Below are 20,169 nucleotides of genomic sequence, written 5' to 3'. Positions count from 1 at the left end.
CGCTGCAGGTCGTGGCAGTTTTGAGTGTGCATTCAGTTTAGGGCCAGTTCTGAACTGATGTGACAACTGCCTAACTGAGGTGCCTTCACTCTCTTTTTGTCACATCTTATGCATTGATAACTCAATTGGCAGTGACCTGCAAGTACAAGATGCAATGCTGATGGACGTGAGAACATAACTAATGTTAAGAAAGTATTTGAGGGACGATAAATAGTGCAGCGCGCATTAATAAATGCTACTTTTTGTGCACAGGGAGCTTATATAACTAAAAAATAAGAGCCTTGTCCAGGGATAATCCTGCATGTAGTAAAACTCCTTCAAGAACTAGGAAATCTGGATAGTGGAAACGGTGATAGAAACGGTGACATCCATAGCATTAGCAGACACAAGTTGTCTTCTTTCGAACCATGCACTTTGCTAATGACAGGGGATGCAGTCTTAATAGAAAATGCCCTATCTTTTACCTCTCTATGAATAGGCATCTTGGGGCATGCAGGATACTGTCGTACGTCCCTGGGCATCTCCCATCCCCCTTCAGGGCTGGTAAATGACATTCACTACTCCGTTCTTGGAAATGTGCAAAAAGGATTTCCATAGATAGTCTTCAGAGATTTCCTGTTTTCTCATGTGTGTAATAGGTTGGATCAAGCAACAAAGAGGAGGGAGGAAGGAGTAAGATTTCATTTTATATGCGCTCTCCCGTCGTCACCATTGGAGAAAAAAATGGATTAAAAGAGAAATTATGCAATATGGGTGATGTCAGCATTAAACTGAATTAAGATCATATGTTTTTATGCAGCAGGTTATGAGAGGGTTCATGATAATAGAGCACATTCCAAATGAATGTTAACAATGTGTGTGTGAATAATTAGGCATAAAAATAACAAAATTATCTACAGTATTTTAAGCCAAAATAGTTTTAATGTATAACCCCTAATTTATTCACTTTTTCAGCATCTGAATTGTACTAAGAAAAGTTACCATAGTGACAGTTTAAAGAAAGAAAAATAATATTAAGTTGTATATCAACATATCTTGCTAAAATACTATGAATGCAATGGTTACCATCTGAAGGTATTGATTATCAGAAATTCATAAAAGCATGGCCTCTTAAAATGTTTTAAATGATGGATAAGGAAATCCATATTGCAAATCAGGTAGTATCTCTTTGGTTTCTGCAAAGTGCCAAAATGCAGGGATTTAAATGCAAGTTGTATCTTTTAAATTTGTCATTCTTGAGTAGTTTCAAATGACTATAAGTAATGATCAAAAACCTAGTCCCATTACAACTAATTAAAGAAGAAATGTACAGGTGGGAAAACTTTAAGTTTGTGTTCCGGACACAGAGACTGAAAAAAAAAAAAAGTGGAAATACTTAGCATTGTATTTATTGGGTTTTATTTTCCTGTTTCACAGATTTTGAACACCTCTGTAAAAATCTTCACAGCACTTTGTGATTCTGCTGGCCTCGGCAGAGCGTATGCAGCTATAGCCAAGATCCTGGTAAGGTAGGTTAGCACATCCTTGTCTGGCTGTCAGTGCAGATTCATTCAACTGTGAAAGACTTAAATTGTTAGAGCTCTGTCACTTCCCATTACTGACTGCTTAAATTTTAAGCAGTGCCCTTCTTGCAGTAAGTGACCCTTTCATCGAAAGTTATTTTAAACTAGTACATGTTTTTTAAAATGTATGGTGCTAGCTTTTCTTTACCTGTAAACTAGAATATGTCTTTTTTTCCACCACATTTTGGGGACTTTTTAAATTCTTTTTTTTTTTCCCCCCCAAAAAGAATTTTGGGAGGGAACTGACTGGAAAATAGAAATCCAGGCATATTTTCCAAGTTAAAAAAGACAGAAAACCTTGAAGAATGTAGCAAGCTTCAGTAGGTATCTCAGTGTGATCTTTCCTGAACTCTTAAGTTTTCATTTATTACACTGACTTCTTCTGTGGAGATATTTCTGGTTTGTGCATGTATAACTGTATATATATTTGCATATATAACAAGGTATATATTTGTTGCAGGTAAGTTGCTTGTCTTCAGTGTTTTCATTTCAACATCTGGCATTAAAATCTTCTTCCAGGTGAATTAGTTTGAAACCACTTCAACTTCTTACACAATTAATTTTGACATAAAGTAGTCTAATGCAATTATCCTATGAAGTAGGAAAAAAAAGAGACTAAAATGAAGGTTGCAGCTTATCCTTGATTCATCCTATGTTTGGGGACTTCAGTGCATATGATGCATGATAGAGGTTGCCAAATTTTTTATGAAGGAGAACTTATCACCTGGTTTGTTTAAGTGTGTGGAGCAAATTCTCACATTTGAGTTAGATGCCATGCCACTTGGCCTTTTAGAGCATGTGGGAACCAGCCACAATCACAGTTCCCTTCAGCTCTCTGATACATAATTCATGGTTATTCATATATAAGAATATATATACTTTATGTATGTATACCCATATATATACTTATATTCATATCCATATGGCTTAGACAAACAGACAGTGGGGTAACCTGAAAACTAGCTGAGTTCTTGGCCTCAAAGGGTTGCAAGCAGCAGCATGAAGTCCAGTGGGAGGTCAGGCACTAGTGGTGTACTCAGGCATCAATACTGGCACCAATACTGATTAACGTCTTCAGGATAGTGTGACCAAGCACACCCTCAGCATGTTTGTGGGCAACACAAAATTGGGCAGGAATGGTTGATCCACCAGGTAGGTGGTTGTGCTGCCATTCAGGGGGACCTCAGCAGGCTGGAGAAATGGACCAATGTGAGTCTCGTGAAGTTCAGGAAAGGGAAATGCAAAGTCCTGCACCTGGGGAGGGAGAAGCCCAGGCACTGGCCCAGGCTGCAGGCTGACAGGATGGAAAGGAACTGGCAGAGAGGCACCTGGGTTTCCTGGTGGACAACAAGTTGCCCATGAGACAGCAACGCACACTCGGGGCAAAGGTGACCAACGGGATCCTGGGCTGCATTAGGCAGGGCATTGTGAGCAGATGGAGGGAGATGATCCTTTGCCTCTACTCAGCACTGGGGAGGTCACCCCAGGAGTGCTGTGTCCCATTCTGGGCTCCCCAGTACAAGAGAGATGTGTAGTGGATTGAGTCCAGTGAAGGGCTGCAAAGATGACTCGGGGACTGGAAGCACCTGTCCTAGGAGGAGAGGCTGAGGGAGCTGGGACTCTTCAGACCACAGAAGATAAGGCTCAGGGGGATCATATCAGTACCTCTTAAGCAGTAGTGAAGAAGAGGGAACCAAGCTCTTCTCAGTGATGCTCAGTGAAAGGACGAGAGGCAATGGGCACAAACTGAAATACAAGTTCCATTTAATCATAAGAAAAAAATGTTCACTCTGAGGGTGAACACTGGAACTCTCTAGGTTGCCTAGAGAGATTGTGGAGCCTCCATCAAAAGTCACTCAAAACCCCACTGGACACAGTCCTTCTCTAGTTGACGCTGCTCTGAGCAAGGCAGATCGACTTGATGATCTCCAGAAGTCCCTTCCAACCTTAACTGTACTGTGATTCTGGGATCCTTGTCTTAAGCAGTCCTTCTAGATAAATTCATAGAATCATAGAATAGTTTGGGTTGGAAGGGGCCTTTTAAGGTCATCTGCCCCAACCCCCTGCAATGAGCAGGGATATCTTCAACTAGATCAGGTTGCTCAGAGTGTTGTCCAACCTGACCTTGAATGTTTCCAGGGATGGCGCATCTACAACTTCTCTGGGCAAAATTCCCTTTTGCCATATAATGCTCCCTAATACAAAGCTTTCTGTAACACAGAATGATGGATATTTCAGAAAAACCTACTTTTCAAAATTCAATAGCAGTATTTTTCATGAACAAAATCATGCTGGTCCAGTTCTACTGGTTCTTCCTTAGTAGTTGGAGGAGGAAAGGCCATAGAAAAATGGTGTGAAAAGCCAATGCAAAGAAAGATACTAAAAAAAATTGTAAGTTTATGTTTACTCTCACACCAAACTTTTGGATATTTACTTGTCTGATGTATAGCAAAAAGTAAATTCCTGGCCATCCTCTTTAGAAAATATTGGATAAATGCATGAATTTATACACTGTCACCAACAGTGTCCAGGCAGCTTGATCACTTTCTCTTTATTTGTAATTTTACCTAATCTAGGTTAGACTTGTGCAAATAATTTTAAATTTTATGGATAGTGCCTTTGCAAAGAAAAGATGACTGTGCTTCCCTAAAATAATGCATTGTAACTGTAATGTCTGTGAGAATCTGCACTGATTGCCTTTTGACAGACTGGAGAAAGTGGCAAGCGGCTGAGCCATCCCAAATCACTCAAAACTTGTCTATGGTTGAATTTTTTGTGAAATCTTTGCTGCAGATGTTTCCACAGACCACGGGAAACTGAAAATCTCTATCATGTGTATTTAGGCATGTCATTTCCCAGGGAAAAATCTGACATAATAGCATCATGTTCTTGACTTATTCTGCCAGTGTCCACCATGGTAATGACTTCTTGTGGACACATGATTTATACATCCAATTCAATCACATGAGCAATCCTATAAAAGGTGCATATTTTCATAAAAGTCTAATGGGGTAAAAATCTCATAGGGCATTTTAGCATGAAACTGGAAAATGAGTTGCTGTAGATATGTAATCTCTTCTGCTGAAGTCATCATAACTGTTCTGTGGGATCATGAATGACTATATCTTTAGGAAATTACATTTTATGCATTTAGGAAGGTGATGTCTAAGGAGATAGAAAGTATATGGCTGTGTAAAATAACATGTAGATTTCTGAAGGAACTATAAAATGTTAGCCCTTTGAGTAGGAAAGACCTGTTTATCAAGTTACCAGGGCTTGTGCAGGGTAAAGTGTTTCAGTAATCCTTCTAGCACACTTTAAATATCTCAAGCTGTAGTGCTTTTAAAAGTATTTCCTTTGAAAAACTGTTAAACTGTACCAACCAATTGCTAGTTGGCATAAGTGAAGTTCTAAGGGTGAGAAATATCTTTCTGCTATGTACCAAATTGATTTCTGTTTGCTTGAAAGAGGTTATATGCCCTAGCAATTTTCATATTTTCTATACATGGAGCATAGCTTTTTATGTGAAATATAAAAAATGGCCAAAAATACATCAAAACATTTCTATTAATTCATGAAATTAAGAAAACCTTTTTACATTTTCTCCTGTCACTGATTCCATTTGCTTTATTACTTTCAGCCTCTAGCCCACAAACTTGGTGGCACAATCAACAAACCCCTTAGTGGCTGTTTCATCTCTGCTCTATTTGATTTCTCCACTCTGAGTAAATGATTAAGTTTTCATGCATTGGTTCAACCAAAATCTATGTTCACTCAACCACATCCTTTATTGATTACTTCTACTGCAAACAGTAGGCCAAGTGTGATATACATAATTGGACAGTTGTCAGGGGATGTGGGTGTTAACAGTCCTGTTTTCCCAATTGGAAACTGGAATCACCTTGATACACAAATATTCTGCACTGTTTCATTCTCATTCCTTGGACCGAGGAGTCCTTTTCCTCAGAATATATGTTTTTAACTCTCAAAGGTCTGGTTGAATGGATTTAATGATTATACCATATAATATGCTCCTCAAGTTGCACCTGTGCACTGCATATAGAAAACTAGAAAAACTGGAATTAATATTTGTCTAACATTTTAACCTTGTCCTTTAACTTATATAAATCATATGCTGTATTTCTGTGGGGAAACATCTGATTTTCTCATCTTAGGGAAAAAAAACAGGTTTAAAAAAATGTGTTTCTAATTCTAAAATTTAGAAGCCTTTTGACATTTGGCAAGTGTTTACAGTACAGTATATTTAATATTCTCATTATATTAAAATACTTGAATTAAGAAACTTTAGTAAATCCAACTCTGCTTATTGACAACCAAGCTTTACAGTAGCATATAGTTGAACATTTCAAGCATGTTAGTTTGCAGTGTTTTAACATCCTTTTATAGCAATCTAGCTCATCTCAGTCACGTACAGATAATGACTTCAATATTGTAAATTTGCAGCCATCCTTTGCTGTGTTTCCTGCTTCATGGCAGGCGCTGCCCTGTTACAATTACTCTGATATCCTAAGACAGGGAATTGCAGACTTTTGCCAGATTTTGAAAGCACATATCCCTAATGTAGTTTGTAATAAAACCCGTAACGTAAATAAACCCCAGTCAGTCATTTTCTGCAGGAATATAACTTGAAGGTGTTTTTAAATGGTGAGAAAATAAATCACAATTCTTTATCACTTACAGGAACTTCTATTCTGTGAGTTTCTTAATTAAGACTGGATTTTCTGTCTTGCTTGGTGGCTTGACATTTAGCATGCTACACTCCTACATTAGCGACTCAAGTTCATAGCTCATATTGAGGTCAGCTGCAGTAACACTTCAGCCTTAAAGGGAAAAAGAGCACAGTGCCTTACTCACAAGCAAACCCAGATGTCTATCTTATATCTTGTAATCATACTGCAGAGATCTTATATTGCTAATCTGACCAGCTTTATTAAAAAAAGGAAATCTGCAAATGTTATTGTCAAAGTGCATTTAGCCAATTTTCAACTTAGATTCAGCTGTGACCTCAGGTTGCTCTGATCTCACTGGGATTTGGGAGTGACACCTGCAATCCACAGTTTATAGGTTTGCCTGTGTGACTCCAGCAACCTTTGATCCACTGAGCCAAAGTGACGTATTACGCTCAGGGGAAGGCTGGCACCCCCAGGACTAAGAGACGGCACCGTTGTGGAGCTGCTGCTGCACCACCAGCGCTCAAGAGCAAGAAATGGCAGCTCTGAATGACAGAAGCATAAAAAGTCTTGCTAAAAAACTAGCCTTCTTACCTCCTTCCCCTATTTTGTCAGGATGTGATGTCCAGCTGCATTGAAAATGTTATCAGCTGCTCAGCAGACAAAATATTAAAATAATGGAAACTCCAAAACCTCTGTAAAATCATGACCTGCATTTTCATTCTTGGCCTTAAAATACGGCACAATATTCTGAAGAAGAGTTGTGTTTTATTTCACTGAAAGGATCCAGTTCTGCCCTCAGAGGCTCTGTGTGAACTAGTCTCATTGGTCTCAGCACTGGTAGTGCCTACACAACCGTCTTGGAAATAAAGTCCAATCACAGATGAGTCATCACAAAGTAAAGTTGGTTCAGAACAGGGGGATAGATCTTCAGCATTTGGAGAAACTGTCAAAGTGAATATTTAATTTTGTCTCTGTCCTTTGCTTCAGTCAGGGAAAAGTGGCTGAAGCTATTAAGTACTTGGGAGAGTTTATGAAGGCTGCTGAGAACGCTCATCTAAGCCAAAGCCTGGTGGATGCATGTTTATTACTTGGGAATATTTACAATGAAAGAGTAAGTACTGGTTGTAGTAATGCTGTCAAACAATTGGGTTTAATTCATAGTAAAAATCTGGTTTTGCTTATGAGATGACCCAGTAGAATTTGATCCAGGTATTATATCTTACAAGAGTTACCAAAGGAGAAGATACGGTGTGACTAAATAAAATGTGCCTTAAGTTTTTGGGAAAGGTGGAAATTTCACACCATATTTAACAAATGAGGTTTTTTTCTAGAATGTCTGAATAAAAGTTCCAAATTCAGATCATGACAGATTTTCAGTGTTGTGAAAAATCTGCGTCCAGATCACCATTGGGGCCACACATGACCATAAAGAGTCATCAGTTAACACAAATGAGATTTTATTGTACTATACATTGAAATTCATGCTTTTTTAAAATGAATCTATACCATATTGCATACCAATAAGCAATTTTTAATCTTAGCTTGATTTCTTCTCTACATTCTCTCAGACAAATTTATGAAATGAATGCTAGCAGCAAATACTTTGGCAAAGTTCTTTGTTTGTGGTGGAAGAGCTTTCTCTTCTATATGCCTCCATCCAGCCTGATGGCTTTGATTTGGCCTGTTTAAATCAATAGATAGGCAGTGATGGGCAATATTAAGCTAGAGGTAACTAAGAAACTCCCTTTATCATAGTTTCCAAGATCTTTTGAGGTGCTTCCTACTGACTCATGTGCCAGTCTCTGAATTGTTCCTCTGGGGTGAACCCCGCAAAGGCAGCAGTTCTGTCAGCTGCCTGTGTGGGTGGTGGTTTCCACGCTTACTCTGTCCCTTACCACATCTAGAGATGCAGCCCTTGCACTGCAGTAGCACTTGGTTTTTGAAATCAGAAAGGTGAAAAACGTTACCGCAGAAGTGAAAGATTCATGTTGAGCCCTTTAAGACCTATTTTACAGCTGAAAATGCTACATGAAATTATTTAGATACAGTGAGTAATAAAAAGAATTTGTTCTGCAGACTGGACAACATGGAAATTAGGAAACACTTTCACTATGAACAAAAAAATAGAAATACCCTTTCTAAATCACCCTTTCTAGCTTCTGTTGCCTGTTTTTTTGTCAGAATTTCTTTTCTGTGTGTAATGTATTGAACAGGCTACTTGCCCCTTTTCACTTACACTACCCCCAAATGCCTTTCTCTTCTTTTCCTGGATTCCTCTTACAGAGAACTCCCACTACCAAAGTTGGTGACTTTTTCATAAGCAGTAGAAAAATTTCTTACTCTGTAATCTCTAAATTAGCCTGAGCGCCTTCTCTTCACTTATGTTCTCAGCATAAGTGCTGAATTTTCCATTAAAAACTAAGTTTTAAAGTCTCTAAGAACTTGCTGGAGTAACTTTAACATGGATCTGAAACTTAGAAGAAAGTAGAGTGATATGACGCTGTGCTTAATTATTCTACTCCAAATTTGAAAAATAATTAACTACATTCTGTTTAATTATTTTTCTATTTCACCGTTTCTGCCACCATTGTTAATAATTCTGTGAGAAGCGATATTTTAAGAATTAACCTCTTTTTGGTTATTCTCCAAATTCTCAGTTCAAAATTTGCTGCCTTGAACTGGGGTAGCAGCATAGAAGGGAACAAATGTAGTGCCTTAATCTTATTAACTTACATAAAATATGTGATTTAAATATACGAAAAAAAAACCTCTTAAAGTTTCACATTCCCTGTTTTCTGTACTATTTTTATGCAAGGTCAGCAATGTTTACGAAAACTGAGTCTAAATTAACCTTTCATCTCTTGGATCACTGCCTGCTTGGTGTCAGCTGTCATTGCTGGTATTCCCCAAGTCAAGTCATTATTAGGATATTTTTATTCAACTTCATACTTCCCCTGGTGAAGCAATTTGCAGTAGTACTGTCCTTCTCATCGAATTAAAGATATCTCTATTTATATCCAGATCTATCCTCAGGGACCTTTAGTATACCAGGGATATAACTTTTACTGTTCTTCCCAAAGTGACTTTGACCAAATTCACTTCGCTCTGTCCACGCTGTCGCTGTATCTTTACAGTTGTGTCATCTCACCATTCCATTGCCATCACTGTCTGTCTTTAATACTGTACACTTGGTTCCTGCTTTCTAGCCATGATTGCTTCGCACATATTTTTCTTGTTTCCTAAAATGCCTGGATTTTCTTACGTGCAAGTATTATGTCTATTTTCTCCCAGTTTGTTAAGCACGTTTCTTACTTAATATCCAAACTCTGGTGGAGTTAGCACGACACATTCTCTCATTTCTCATTTCCCTTTTCTCAAGTTTCTTAGTCTGATTCGCTGCATTCCGCTCACTAATTGCATCACTTAACATATTATAGTTCTTATGAGTATGGTAGGTGGATGTTTGCTTTTTATCGATTATCCTACTGCTTATCGTTCTTTATTCATTGCTGTGTCCTCATAGGCCTAATTCTTCTTTCTTGCTATATTAAACAAAGCCTGAGGTCTACCTGAATTTCTATTACTCTTTTCTCCTTTTTTAATTACAGGCACATTTTAGCAGTCATGCAAATTTTGATCCCAAAAAGTGGTATCAAGTGCAACAGTTATCAGTTGGAGTCTCTCCTCCTGTTCTCTGTACTCTATGCAGAAGGGAATCTCAATCTTACTAAATCAAGCTGAGAGTGAAAGGATAAGACAACTCTGTAAATGTTTTCAGTCAGGAAGTTTGTGGCATCAGGGCAGCAGGATTCCACACCAATGGGAGAACTGGAAGGCATCTTCCAGGGAGCAGGCAAGCTATAACTAGTGTTAATGATAGACATATAGCAACTGCCACAAGAAGTTTGTCTGATAATAGCCAGAACTAATTCCTTCAGAGTAAGGTAAAGGATGAACAGTTCCATAATTACTTGCTCTGAGGAAGACTATTTTTTGCCCTGTCTTGTTTGCTGATTTTTTTTTCACAAGGATGTACAACTTTCTTCTTAGTAGGCTTGTGATCAAGATTGTCACCATAAACAATCCACAGAGAGCGCTGTCTGTAATTATTTTTAAACTTCTTGCTCTTCAGTTGTGTTCAATTCATCCCTGTTCTTCTATTGTAGTTGGTAGCAATTTTCAATCCATTCCTGGTTTATATTTGCTGTTTGGCATATATTTACTTTGTCCAGTTTTATTAATATACTGGTTATTTACATAGACTGTATCTACTCTAGCTTTCTTCATCATTCTTGATGCATCCTACTATTTTGTTTGACCTTACTAGATATTGGAGCTGTTTTGCATTTAGGAGAAGCCACTGCAGAGCTGCCCATGTTATTTCGAGGCCACCTTCCCGAGCCCGAGTTAATCAGAGCCCACTAAAAGTTACAAATAGTTCAGACAGTATGAATTACCTCTCATTTTCTAAAGAATTAATTTAATTTGCTGTCACATAACCTCTCAGGTAGTATTATTAGGTCCCTTTGAAACTCCTCGAAGCCTTGCAAAAAACTTCCTTTTTCACCTTTATTGGCAATCTTGGCAAAATTGTCATCTGATTATTTTTCTATAATAATTAAACATTAGACAACACTGGTACTAGAGCATAAAGTTATTGTACACTGCCATGTATACCAACACAAAATGTACTACCTTTCAAGCCTGGATTATACTACCTAGTTTTAATGAGAGATGTAATATATTTCCCAGCAATTCGATCTCTTTGTCTTTATATTTCTTCAGTTCTTTTATTTATGCTCTGTTTAGGTCTGGCGGTATGCTACTTTTTAAGTTAGAAGCTTGCTCCTGCAACTCTTCTTTTGACTCCATCTTTGATGGTAACTCAGAGTAGTTCTTCATGGCAAAGAAGAAATATGCAAAAGATGAAGAAATATACCGAGAAATATTTTAGCTTTCAGCTGTATCCTTCAGCCTGTCATGATTTTCCCTAGTTTTCTCTTTATTCCTCTTTTATTTCTCTTTATTCTCTTTATTCTTGACCATCTTCTTTGGTCAAGAAGTTGAGGAGTTTTCTTTCTATATCCAACATAAAAATAGTTCTTGTTATAGCAGGTTTTTTTATTCCTCTTAATGTATTATCTACTGTAGTTTATAATCCTTTTTACTGGATTAATGAACGTTGGATTTCTGTATTCTGCAGGATGAAGAGATAAATTATTTGGCATTTCTATTTAGCAACAGTTGGCTTCTATTTCTCCTACTGTTTCTTTTCCTGTGATTAGGAATATCCCTGGATTTTGGTATGCCCATTCTTCCCCCATAAATATGTAGGTTTTAATTTCTGTTCCTTTCTGTGCTTTAGGTCCATCATTTCATTATCCTCTTTTTTGCATTTTTAAGATTTCTTTTCTAAAATTTAGTATCACAATAGTAAATTAGGACCTTTCCTCCCACAGAGATGTTAAATTTAATGAAACAAATAGCAATAATTTCTAAATGGCCTGGCTGGAATCAGTATTAATACTTAGCATTGGTATACTTAGATTTGTATGTTCAAAGCACTACGCAGACAACCAAAAAAAAATTCTGTTACTGAGAAAGATATGAGCAATGTTACCTGGATTTTAGAGGTTAGGAGGCAGGGAGGGAGAGTGGTTTGCTTAATACCATGCCATGAGTCATTCTGTGGGCTGGCCTCTCAGCTGGAACATCTCTGAAGTGCCAGAGGAGCAGGCTTTAATGTCAAGCTAAAATACAGGGGACTACAAGTAGTTTTTATAATTCTTTTCTTTTTTTCTCTTCTTCACTAGGGGAATTATAATGAAGCTTTTGAATATTTCAGTCAGGCTTCTGAGGTAGCAAAAACTTTAAATAATTTGCCCTTAATGGATGAAACAAAGACTTACTATGGCATTGCAAAAGCTCATAAACTGATGGTGGCATTTAACAGCCATATAGAAGCAGAAGATCCCGTCAGCCTCAAGTACCTGCTGGCATGGAAGGAGAACAGAAGTGACATGTGCACTGACCCTTTTACAGTCGGTAAGACATTGGTTATGAAACACATTAGTGCTGTATTGTCCTCAACGGTTAAGTCGTTTTTCTTGTAGAGTTCTATTAAATTATTTCCTGGGTTTAATCCTTGTACTGAGTGAAAGTTAGATTTACTCCTTTGTGTGCTTATTTTAAAGGCTGAATTAAATAGGTTTAAATACAACATAGCAGGGAGAAACAGATAGTAGTAGTTGCTATGAATGGTAACTTACTTTTTTTCAGTGCTATTTTCCAAAACATCACAATTACAGGCAAACAGTGATGTATTAGTTTAGTCAAATATCATTGTTTTAATCTTTAAAGAAAAATAATAATAATCTTCATTTGCAGTCAGTTTTTCAAGTGCATCCAAGAAAAAGTTCCCTGTTACTAAAAGTAAGAAGTAATTTCTGCTTGACATAGTAGACATAGTTCTGAATTCAGAAGAACATGCTGTTTTATTTTTGGCATCCTTATACTTGACATTGGAGGGGAAATAAAAAGAAAAAAAAAAAAAGGAACCCTGTGATTTCTTCACAGTGTTTCCTTGTCTCAGGTAAAGAGTAGAGGAGGACTTTGTGTGGAGTAGACCTCTTTCTTCATGGGCTAAATTTTCTTTACTTTTTTTTTCCCCTGTACTATATGTTAATAAAATACAAACTGAATTATGTGTTATCTCCAAGTATTGATAGTATTAAACTGAGGAAGGAAGAGGGTAAGTGTACACCACCTTAAAACTTTCCTCTCTGCATTCCTGTGGAGAGAGTGAATCTGGAGTACAGTGGAAATAAATGACAGCTGGGGCAAAGTCATAAGGAGCTTCAGAGTTACTGTGTCCAAATTTCATCAGTTATCATACTTTCAAAGACAAAGAACTGCTTGTCTGCTATTTTCTTGTGTATCTTTTCCGTTCATAGAATTGGAACAATTAAGTATAACTTCAATTGTGTATTTTAGGTATAAAAAATAAGTGGTTAATAGCCTGGTAATTGAAGATGTTAGTGGTTTAGCAGGAGTCAGGATACCAGAGGCAACACTGGAAGCAACTGAGAATTGTGGAACGAGGACATTCATTGGCATGCTGAAAAGATAACAAATTAGAGAGCGCTCTGTTTAGGGTTCCAGTGATGGTAATAGGGCAGTTCTCGATGATAATGCATTTCTTTTTCAATGACTATATATATATATTTATGATTTTGCCTCCGTAAGTGAATATCCAGCACACTAACAGACAGATTTGGTTGGCTGGCAGAGTTAATTGGGTGCATGTCTCCTGCAAGGGATAGTAAGTTTCTAGACCTGTAGTGCAGGATGCCAAGAACTCCAACAGATACGGTCAAAGAAGAATCCAATGTCAATCAATTTTATATGCATTTCATATGAGGATCGTTAGCTGTAGCTGATATAAATAGGAGACCAACAAAAATCAACAATGACAACAGGAAAAACCCAGGACTCCCCAAAAGATAGGGTGCTCTTTGTATCTTCAATGCGTATTTTACTTCTTGCACCTACAGAGGTTTTCTGTTCAGCTTCTATGCGTTGCTTTCTCCAGTCACTTGTGAAACTCATTTAAGCTCAAGAGTTATGCTCCTCTTTAACAGAACTTCAGGGATAAAAAGAGTATAGTTAGAAAAGCCCTTTATGTCCTGGAAAGCATGATACCAGAAACAAGTTTTGCCTGCTGAGATTCTCTTCCTTCAGTATCTCTGCCTAGTTTACCCTCCGTTACTTTCGGTGTTACAGTTTTCATTTTAGTTCTAGTTAGCTCCAGGAACCCTGTGGCTACTGCATATTTAGCAGCTTTTCCAGTTCAATATCATCCTTCTCATTAGTGCTCCAAGCTTACTCTCATGATACCCAGATTACATCCAGGAAAACATAGTGTCACACTGTCAGCACAATCTGTAACATTCTTCATGTTTTCTGTGCCAAATCTCTCGTTAGTACTGGCATTACATTTTTAATATCTTTGTCTGGCAAAACATGACCTGGCACCAATTCAATATTAGGATTCACTGGCTTTGAGTTTCAGGTACAGCCTTTATCCTACCTTCCAGCAGAATGTCTGTGCATCCTATAATGAACTCATCACTTTGGAAATTCCTGCTTTCCTGCTGTGATAATAGAACAGTATTTCTAGCTCTTTCAAACCGCTCAACGTCGATAATCTACTAGATTTTTCTCAGTCTTTTTGAGCATAAAACAGCTAAAGACAAGATACAATGGTAGTTCTTAATCCACAGCAGAATTTAATGAAAGGAAGAAGGAAGGTAATAAGTTTTTATTTCTAACTGTTCTGACTGAATAATTTTTCTGTGACAAAAAAATAAGAGTAGTTTCTGTATTCTTAGGCAAAAGAAATACTTAGGCTAGTGGAGGAACAATGACATTTAAATTCAAGTACTGCCATATACCTTATGTCTTTCAACCAAGGCTTATTTTCTAAATCAATCATTTCAATAACCAGGCAGGAACAACCATTAATTACTCAATTTACCTCAACATTTACTAATAAAATGGATGGTTTGACCACCGTTGTCATGAACAAAAGGGATGGGATTGTCAGAAAACAGTGTTTGTAAATGCAAAGGAGAATATGTATCTATCTGCTGTATTCGACTCAATCACCTGACTTCACTTGCAGGAAAGTTATTTATGCCATTGTGAGATGCCACTGCAAGAACAAATACGTTTTTATTGATCATTTTATGTTTAGTCAAAGGTATAAAAAAATTATTATCAGTAGAAAAAAAGGCTTGTGACTCTATGCCGAAAAAAGGAACCCACAGCATTGACTAACATTGTCTGATAAGAACATATTTCACAGGTCTTTCAATAAATAATCTCCTGACTTGCCACCTTCTAGAATACAAAAGAATAATTAAAGATGCTGAAGGCAGGAAAATTTTGGATCAGATTTTGGATATTGATTGCATTAAATGCTGACCAGGAATTGTGTTTTTTGCAAGTCTGGCAGCTGTCAGTCCAGGTCATTGCATCTGGCAAGGCTGTGCCTCAGCAAGAGACCTTGGATGCTTGAAATCATCTAAACATTCAAAGAGTAGATTTAAAATGTATTGTTTTCCTCATACTAAAAAGTCTTCAGTTGTTCTCTTGAGAAATGTTATGTGCTTTTCACCACAATTTAGATTTACATTTCTTTGGAGAACTTTGCAAAATTGACACATTTTACTGTAGGTTTTCTGTGTTTGTTTTGTTGGGTTTTTATAATAGCTACAAATGCAGCATAACTGATTGTCTTACCCATATCATGAATTGTGTGGTCTTACGATCAATGGAATGACATTGTACCACCAACTTCAGCATGAGCAGGACTATTTCTAGCATTCCACACCTGAGCAGCCTTCAATGTGATTTAAAATGCACGCACCAGCTAAAACTATAGCTTGGAAAATACAATCCCATTAGCTTTTGTTCTTAGTCACAAATATGTAGTCCCTCAATATTCTTTCTCCAGCTCCCTCTTATAGATGTATGGGCTGGCACATTCCATAATGTGAATGTGTCCTTTTTGTTGTGTAGAAAGCTAAATTGTCAACCTACCAATTCACATTTTTAAAAGCTCTTTAAGATGGTTTATAGTCATTTTCCTGTAAAAGATGTGGCTAGCACAAAATTGTTAATGTGTTGAAGAATAAAGACCTTCCCAGGTGCATTTTAGATTGAGCTTCTGTGTGACACTGTCATTCATTAATAAAAGGATTGTCCCTAAAGAATGGTAAAGTCAGAAGTGAGATATGAGATCAAAGATTACACTAAACAAATTCTGTTAACATTTCTCTACTGTAACTTACCGCAGCCTTGTAATTTATGGGCCATTTTGGTAATAGTGTCCAACAGCAGAACAGTCCTTCATAATGTGATCAACTGCTTTTTTACAGTCTCTTTTTTCTGAAGTACGCTAATTTGAGGAAAACTTCTAACGTTACAAATCTTGTCTTTCCTCCATTAATAAATTACATTAGTTACCTCAAACGCATGCTAATAAAACTGTTATGCCATGGCACTGTACCCAAAACGCTTGACTGTACTTTAGCAAATCAAAACCAATCTTCATCAGGAATGTGCATTATAAATTATACTCTGTATTTGCCCAGTAAGTGTTCATCAGTGGTAGCAGACTTTTTGACCTGAGAACATTTAAGAGGAAGAAAAGATATGATGCACTGATCAAAACTACAAAAAGCAAGTCTTTGTACCTTACACAAATGTACAACCTTAAAATAGTTGTTATATGATGTCAGTGGAAAGGTAGAGGCTTGTGTTAGCAGGTTCCTTTCACTGACTATTTCATATCTAAAGCTCTGTCACAGATTTTGGTGTATCATGATACTGATGTGGGACTACCGGAATTGTGCATGTGCATGCGCGCCCTCAAAGCTGCTGTTTGTCTGTTACATTATTTGGCTCATTTATTATTTAATAAGTTCTATTCTGCTGTTAGCATATACAGAAGGCAAATACATAAGCTTCTATGGTGACTGAAATAAGCACGCAGTCTTAATATTTTTCTTTAATGTGTTTCTTCTTAATAGTATCTTCGTGGGTTTTGTAACTAACTTGTTGACATAATCAAATGTAGATACTACCGGTGACAAAGTAGCTAGACTGAATTTGAACAGGCAAAACAAATTTTCTTCCCAATCACTGCTGTAAAGAAGATGGGAATGATTCAGACCCTCATTTTGGGAAGCAGAGAGAATGCCCGTGCCTCCCGATGACCTTCTGGGCCCCACCTCCCTCCCAGCGGTCTGCTCACTGTGCAGGAGTCTGGAGGTAGGATCTGTAATGGACTCTGCTTCAAGCTCTGTGTGCTTATGAGTTCTGTCAATAGCGATTTACACAAACTGAGTGTTTATCTAACTTTTTCAGAATATATTGTTAATGTGTCCAAATATCATGAGAAACAGGTAGGATTTGAGAGACAGATTTTGGTGTTTTCAGAACAGTTTACAGAAAATACAACTCAAGACGAAATAAGGGAATTACACACTTGTTCACACTAAATAAGAACTATGATTTTAAATCATGGAGAGGAAGTGTATGACCAAGTACAGACTCGAAGGCTGTCTCTGTGCCAGAGGCATAAAGGCTCACTTCTTAATAAGCATGTTTTAAAAGTAGCTCATGTGCTTCAGTGTCCCCTACTGAAATTCACAGGATGGCTCCTGCACATTTCTGTGGGGTTTATCAAATAGAATAATTTGCTCACTTCTGGAAAAATACTCTGGTTAGAAATGCCAAAATACATACATTTAGGAAAATTATTAGCAAAAAACCCTGAAGTTCAGAGGTGCTTCTGTAATATTTTTTTTCCTAAAATTTTTCTAAACTTGTACTGCCTCTTCTTATTCACATCACCTAGCACTCGTTAGTTGCTGAATTTTAGCTTATGTCACTTTTAATTTTAAAAAATTTCAGCCATTTTTTGTACTGCTGTACCTTTGATATTAATGCAAAATACCTTAAGTAAGTGTTGAAAAGCAACATGCTTACATACAGATGTTGATGACATCGAACAGGCGTGTGTCAGAAAATCGTCTTACGTGGTTCATATATCTTAATGTTATTTATTGTTAATTGTTGTTTGGTTTTAAAGTATTTGATTCAATCAAAGTCTGCTTAGTGATATACTCTGATATTTTTAGAAAGTGAGAGTAGTTATTGCTTGGAGTACAGAAAGAATCAAGTGTGAAGAGAAGAACTGAGGGCAACAGGGAAGTTTTTCGGCACGTTGTGATCACTGGCCAGATGCACCAGATTCTCGACGAAGAGTCTGAGAACACCATTTAAACATCTATGTCCATTTTGCCATGAGTGCCATAGCTTGTTCTCTTTATGGCTGAAGCTTGTTTGCAAAACCCGTGACTGGGGACTGCTGATATTCAGTGGTGTTATGCTTTGTACAAATGCACTGTCCAGGTTTTTTTCCTGTGATTTGTTTCAATACTGCCTTAAATAATTGGAAATTACTAGACGGGATAAGATCTAGGCCAAGTCTGTGGATTGGCACTACCAGATTTGAGAGGAGGGTTTGTAGAATATTTTAATGTTTGAATATTTTAATGCTGTTAATTTTAATGAAGAGGAGGCTGAGGGGAGACCTTATCGCTCTCTACAACTACCCAGAAGGGGGTTGTGGTGTTGGTCTCTTCTCCCAAGTAACTAGGGATAGAATGAGAGGAAATGGCCTCAAGTTGTGCCAGGGGAGGTCTAGACTAGATATTAGGAAAAATTTCTTTACTGGGAGAGTGATCAAACATTGGAACAGGATACCCAGGGAGGTGGTGGAGTCACCAGCACTGAAAATATTCAAAAAAACATGTAGACGTGGCACTTCAGGATATGGTTTAGTTGGCGTGGTGATGTTGGGTTGGTGGTTGGACTTGATGATCTTAAAGGTCTTTTCCAACCTTAATGATTCTGTGATTCTGTTTAACCATGAAATAATGTATTAGGAGGAGTTTCTTCATAGTCTTTGCCAAGAGTTGGCAGTTCTTGTATGTCTTAAGTGGTGTTATAACTTCAAAAGGTCCACTGTCATCCTGTCTAATGTGATTGTGAGTGTTTTTGTCATTTACAGCTATATAAAAACATCTTAACCAGAGGAGAACTTGGAGCTCATCTAGATTTTTCTTCCATTTGATACTTACTATGGAAACATCTGAATCTTGCCGTGCATTTGCTTTAGACACATCCTGTGCTAAATAATGTTGGCATCCAGCTGTGTTTTCTCAGACAAGCTTTCTAGATCAGCAGAAAATGGTTCCCTAAATAAGGGGAATTGTCCTTTCTTGTGGAAAAAGAATGCTGGAAGTGGTGTTCAAACTACAGGATATTGTCAGACCCTTTAGTGTAGCTTTGTGCACTGCACTGTCAGTACTTCTACCAAAAGTGGAGCTCCTTAGCAGTTTTAAAAGTGAAAATTCTCAAGGTTGCTCTGATTCTGTAGGACACTTGAATGGTGCAAAGGAAATTGAAGCTTTTGCCCAACCACATTAAGTCACTTCTGGAGAAATCCTTGATTTGGAGGCACCTAGAAGTTTTTGGTTTGCCTGTAGTCCAGAGCATAAGAAATGCTTTAAAAAAGAGAAGAGTCGTAAAGCAGAACAGCTGACAGCCTCTGTGCTCTGGCAGTTGCAGGGCCAAAGGAGGAACAACCAGTTGGCATGCTTTGAAGTGGCCGTAGGGCTTCTCTGCAGGTGCCCATCATAAGCCCCTTTGCTGCATACACGAGCAGAGATGTCTCTGGTGGTTTTATGCTCTCGTTCTCAAAAGGGAAAATTGATCCTCAGAAAGAACCAAAGAGTTGTTGTTTAATATTGAGAAGGTGATTGTCATTTAGACTTCATAAAGAACCTTTTATTGGTGCTGCCTGCAAACATGCCAACTGAGAAAGACTGACCTCAGGCCAACATGAAAACGGTTCTCTGCTGCAAACCCTTCCTTACCAAAAGCTCACCAACAATCTTTGGACACAGAAAATCAAAGCCAAGACAAAGAAACTGTATTCAGTGCATATTTTCTGTAACAGAACCTTTAGGTCATCTCAGGAGTCACAGTCTGTATCAAACACCTTCCTTCTCCTTGGTCTCCCAAGCCAGCTTTCTTTTCTGCATCTTTGAGGGGGTTTTTTCTGAGATGCCTTCCCCTGCCTAGACATATCCTTTTATGTTCCTCTTATGTTTAAGTAACAAATTGTTGGTTTTATTAAGACTTTGTCATCTGAAGATATTTATATCAAGATTTAAGTTACTTACATTTAGAATGAGCCAATCTATTTTTAAAAGTGTCATACTTCCACAATTAATGTATTTACGAGTATTTCTTTTGCCCAAAAGCTCACCTCTCTT

At 37.6% G+C, this 20,169-nt stretch overlaps 1 protein-coding gene across 1 annotated transcript in view; it reads left to right on the top strand.

Moving 5' to 3' along the window:
* TTC29 (tetratricopeptide repeat domain 29) overlaps positions 1-12,380 on the top strand; it is an 80,172-nt gene extending 67,792 nt beyond the window's left edge. Inside the window, exons 8-11 of the mRNA XM_010291622.1 lie at positions 1,417-1,508; positions 7,244-7,367; positions 12,070-12,301; positions 12,370-12,380. Coding sequence (XP_010289924.1) covers positions 1,417-1,508; positions 7,244-7,367; positions 12,070-12,301; positions 12,370-12,380 — 459 coding nt within the window. The remainder of the gene's footprint in view (positions 1-1,416; positions 1,509-7,243; positions 7,368-12,069; positions 12,302-12,369) is intronic.
* The last annotated feature ends 7,789 nt before the right edge of the window (positions 12,381-20,169 follow it).

The sequence above is a fragment of the Phaethon lepturus genome, unplaced genomic scaffold (assembly GCF_000687285.1).
Source record: "Phaethon lepturus isolate BGI_N335 unplaced genomic scaffold, ASM68728v1 scaffold367, whole genome shotgun sequence".
In the NCBI taxonomy this organism is placed as follows: Eukaryota; Metazoa; Chordata; class Aves; order Phaethontiformes; family Phaethontidae; genus Phaethon; species Phaethon lepturus.
Note: the sequence above shows the minus strand (reverse complement) of the source record. Positions and strands in the feature narration are given on the sequence as shown.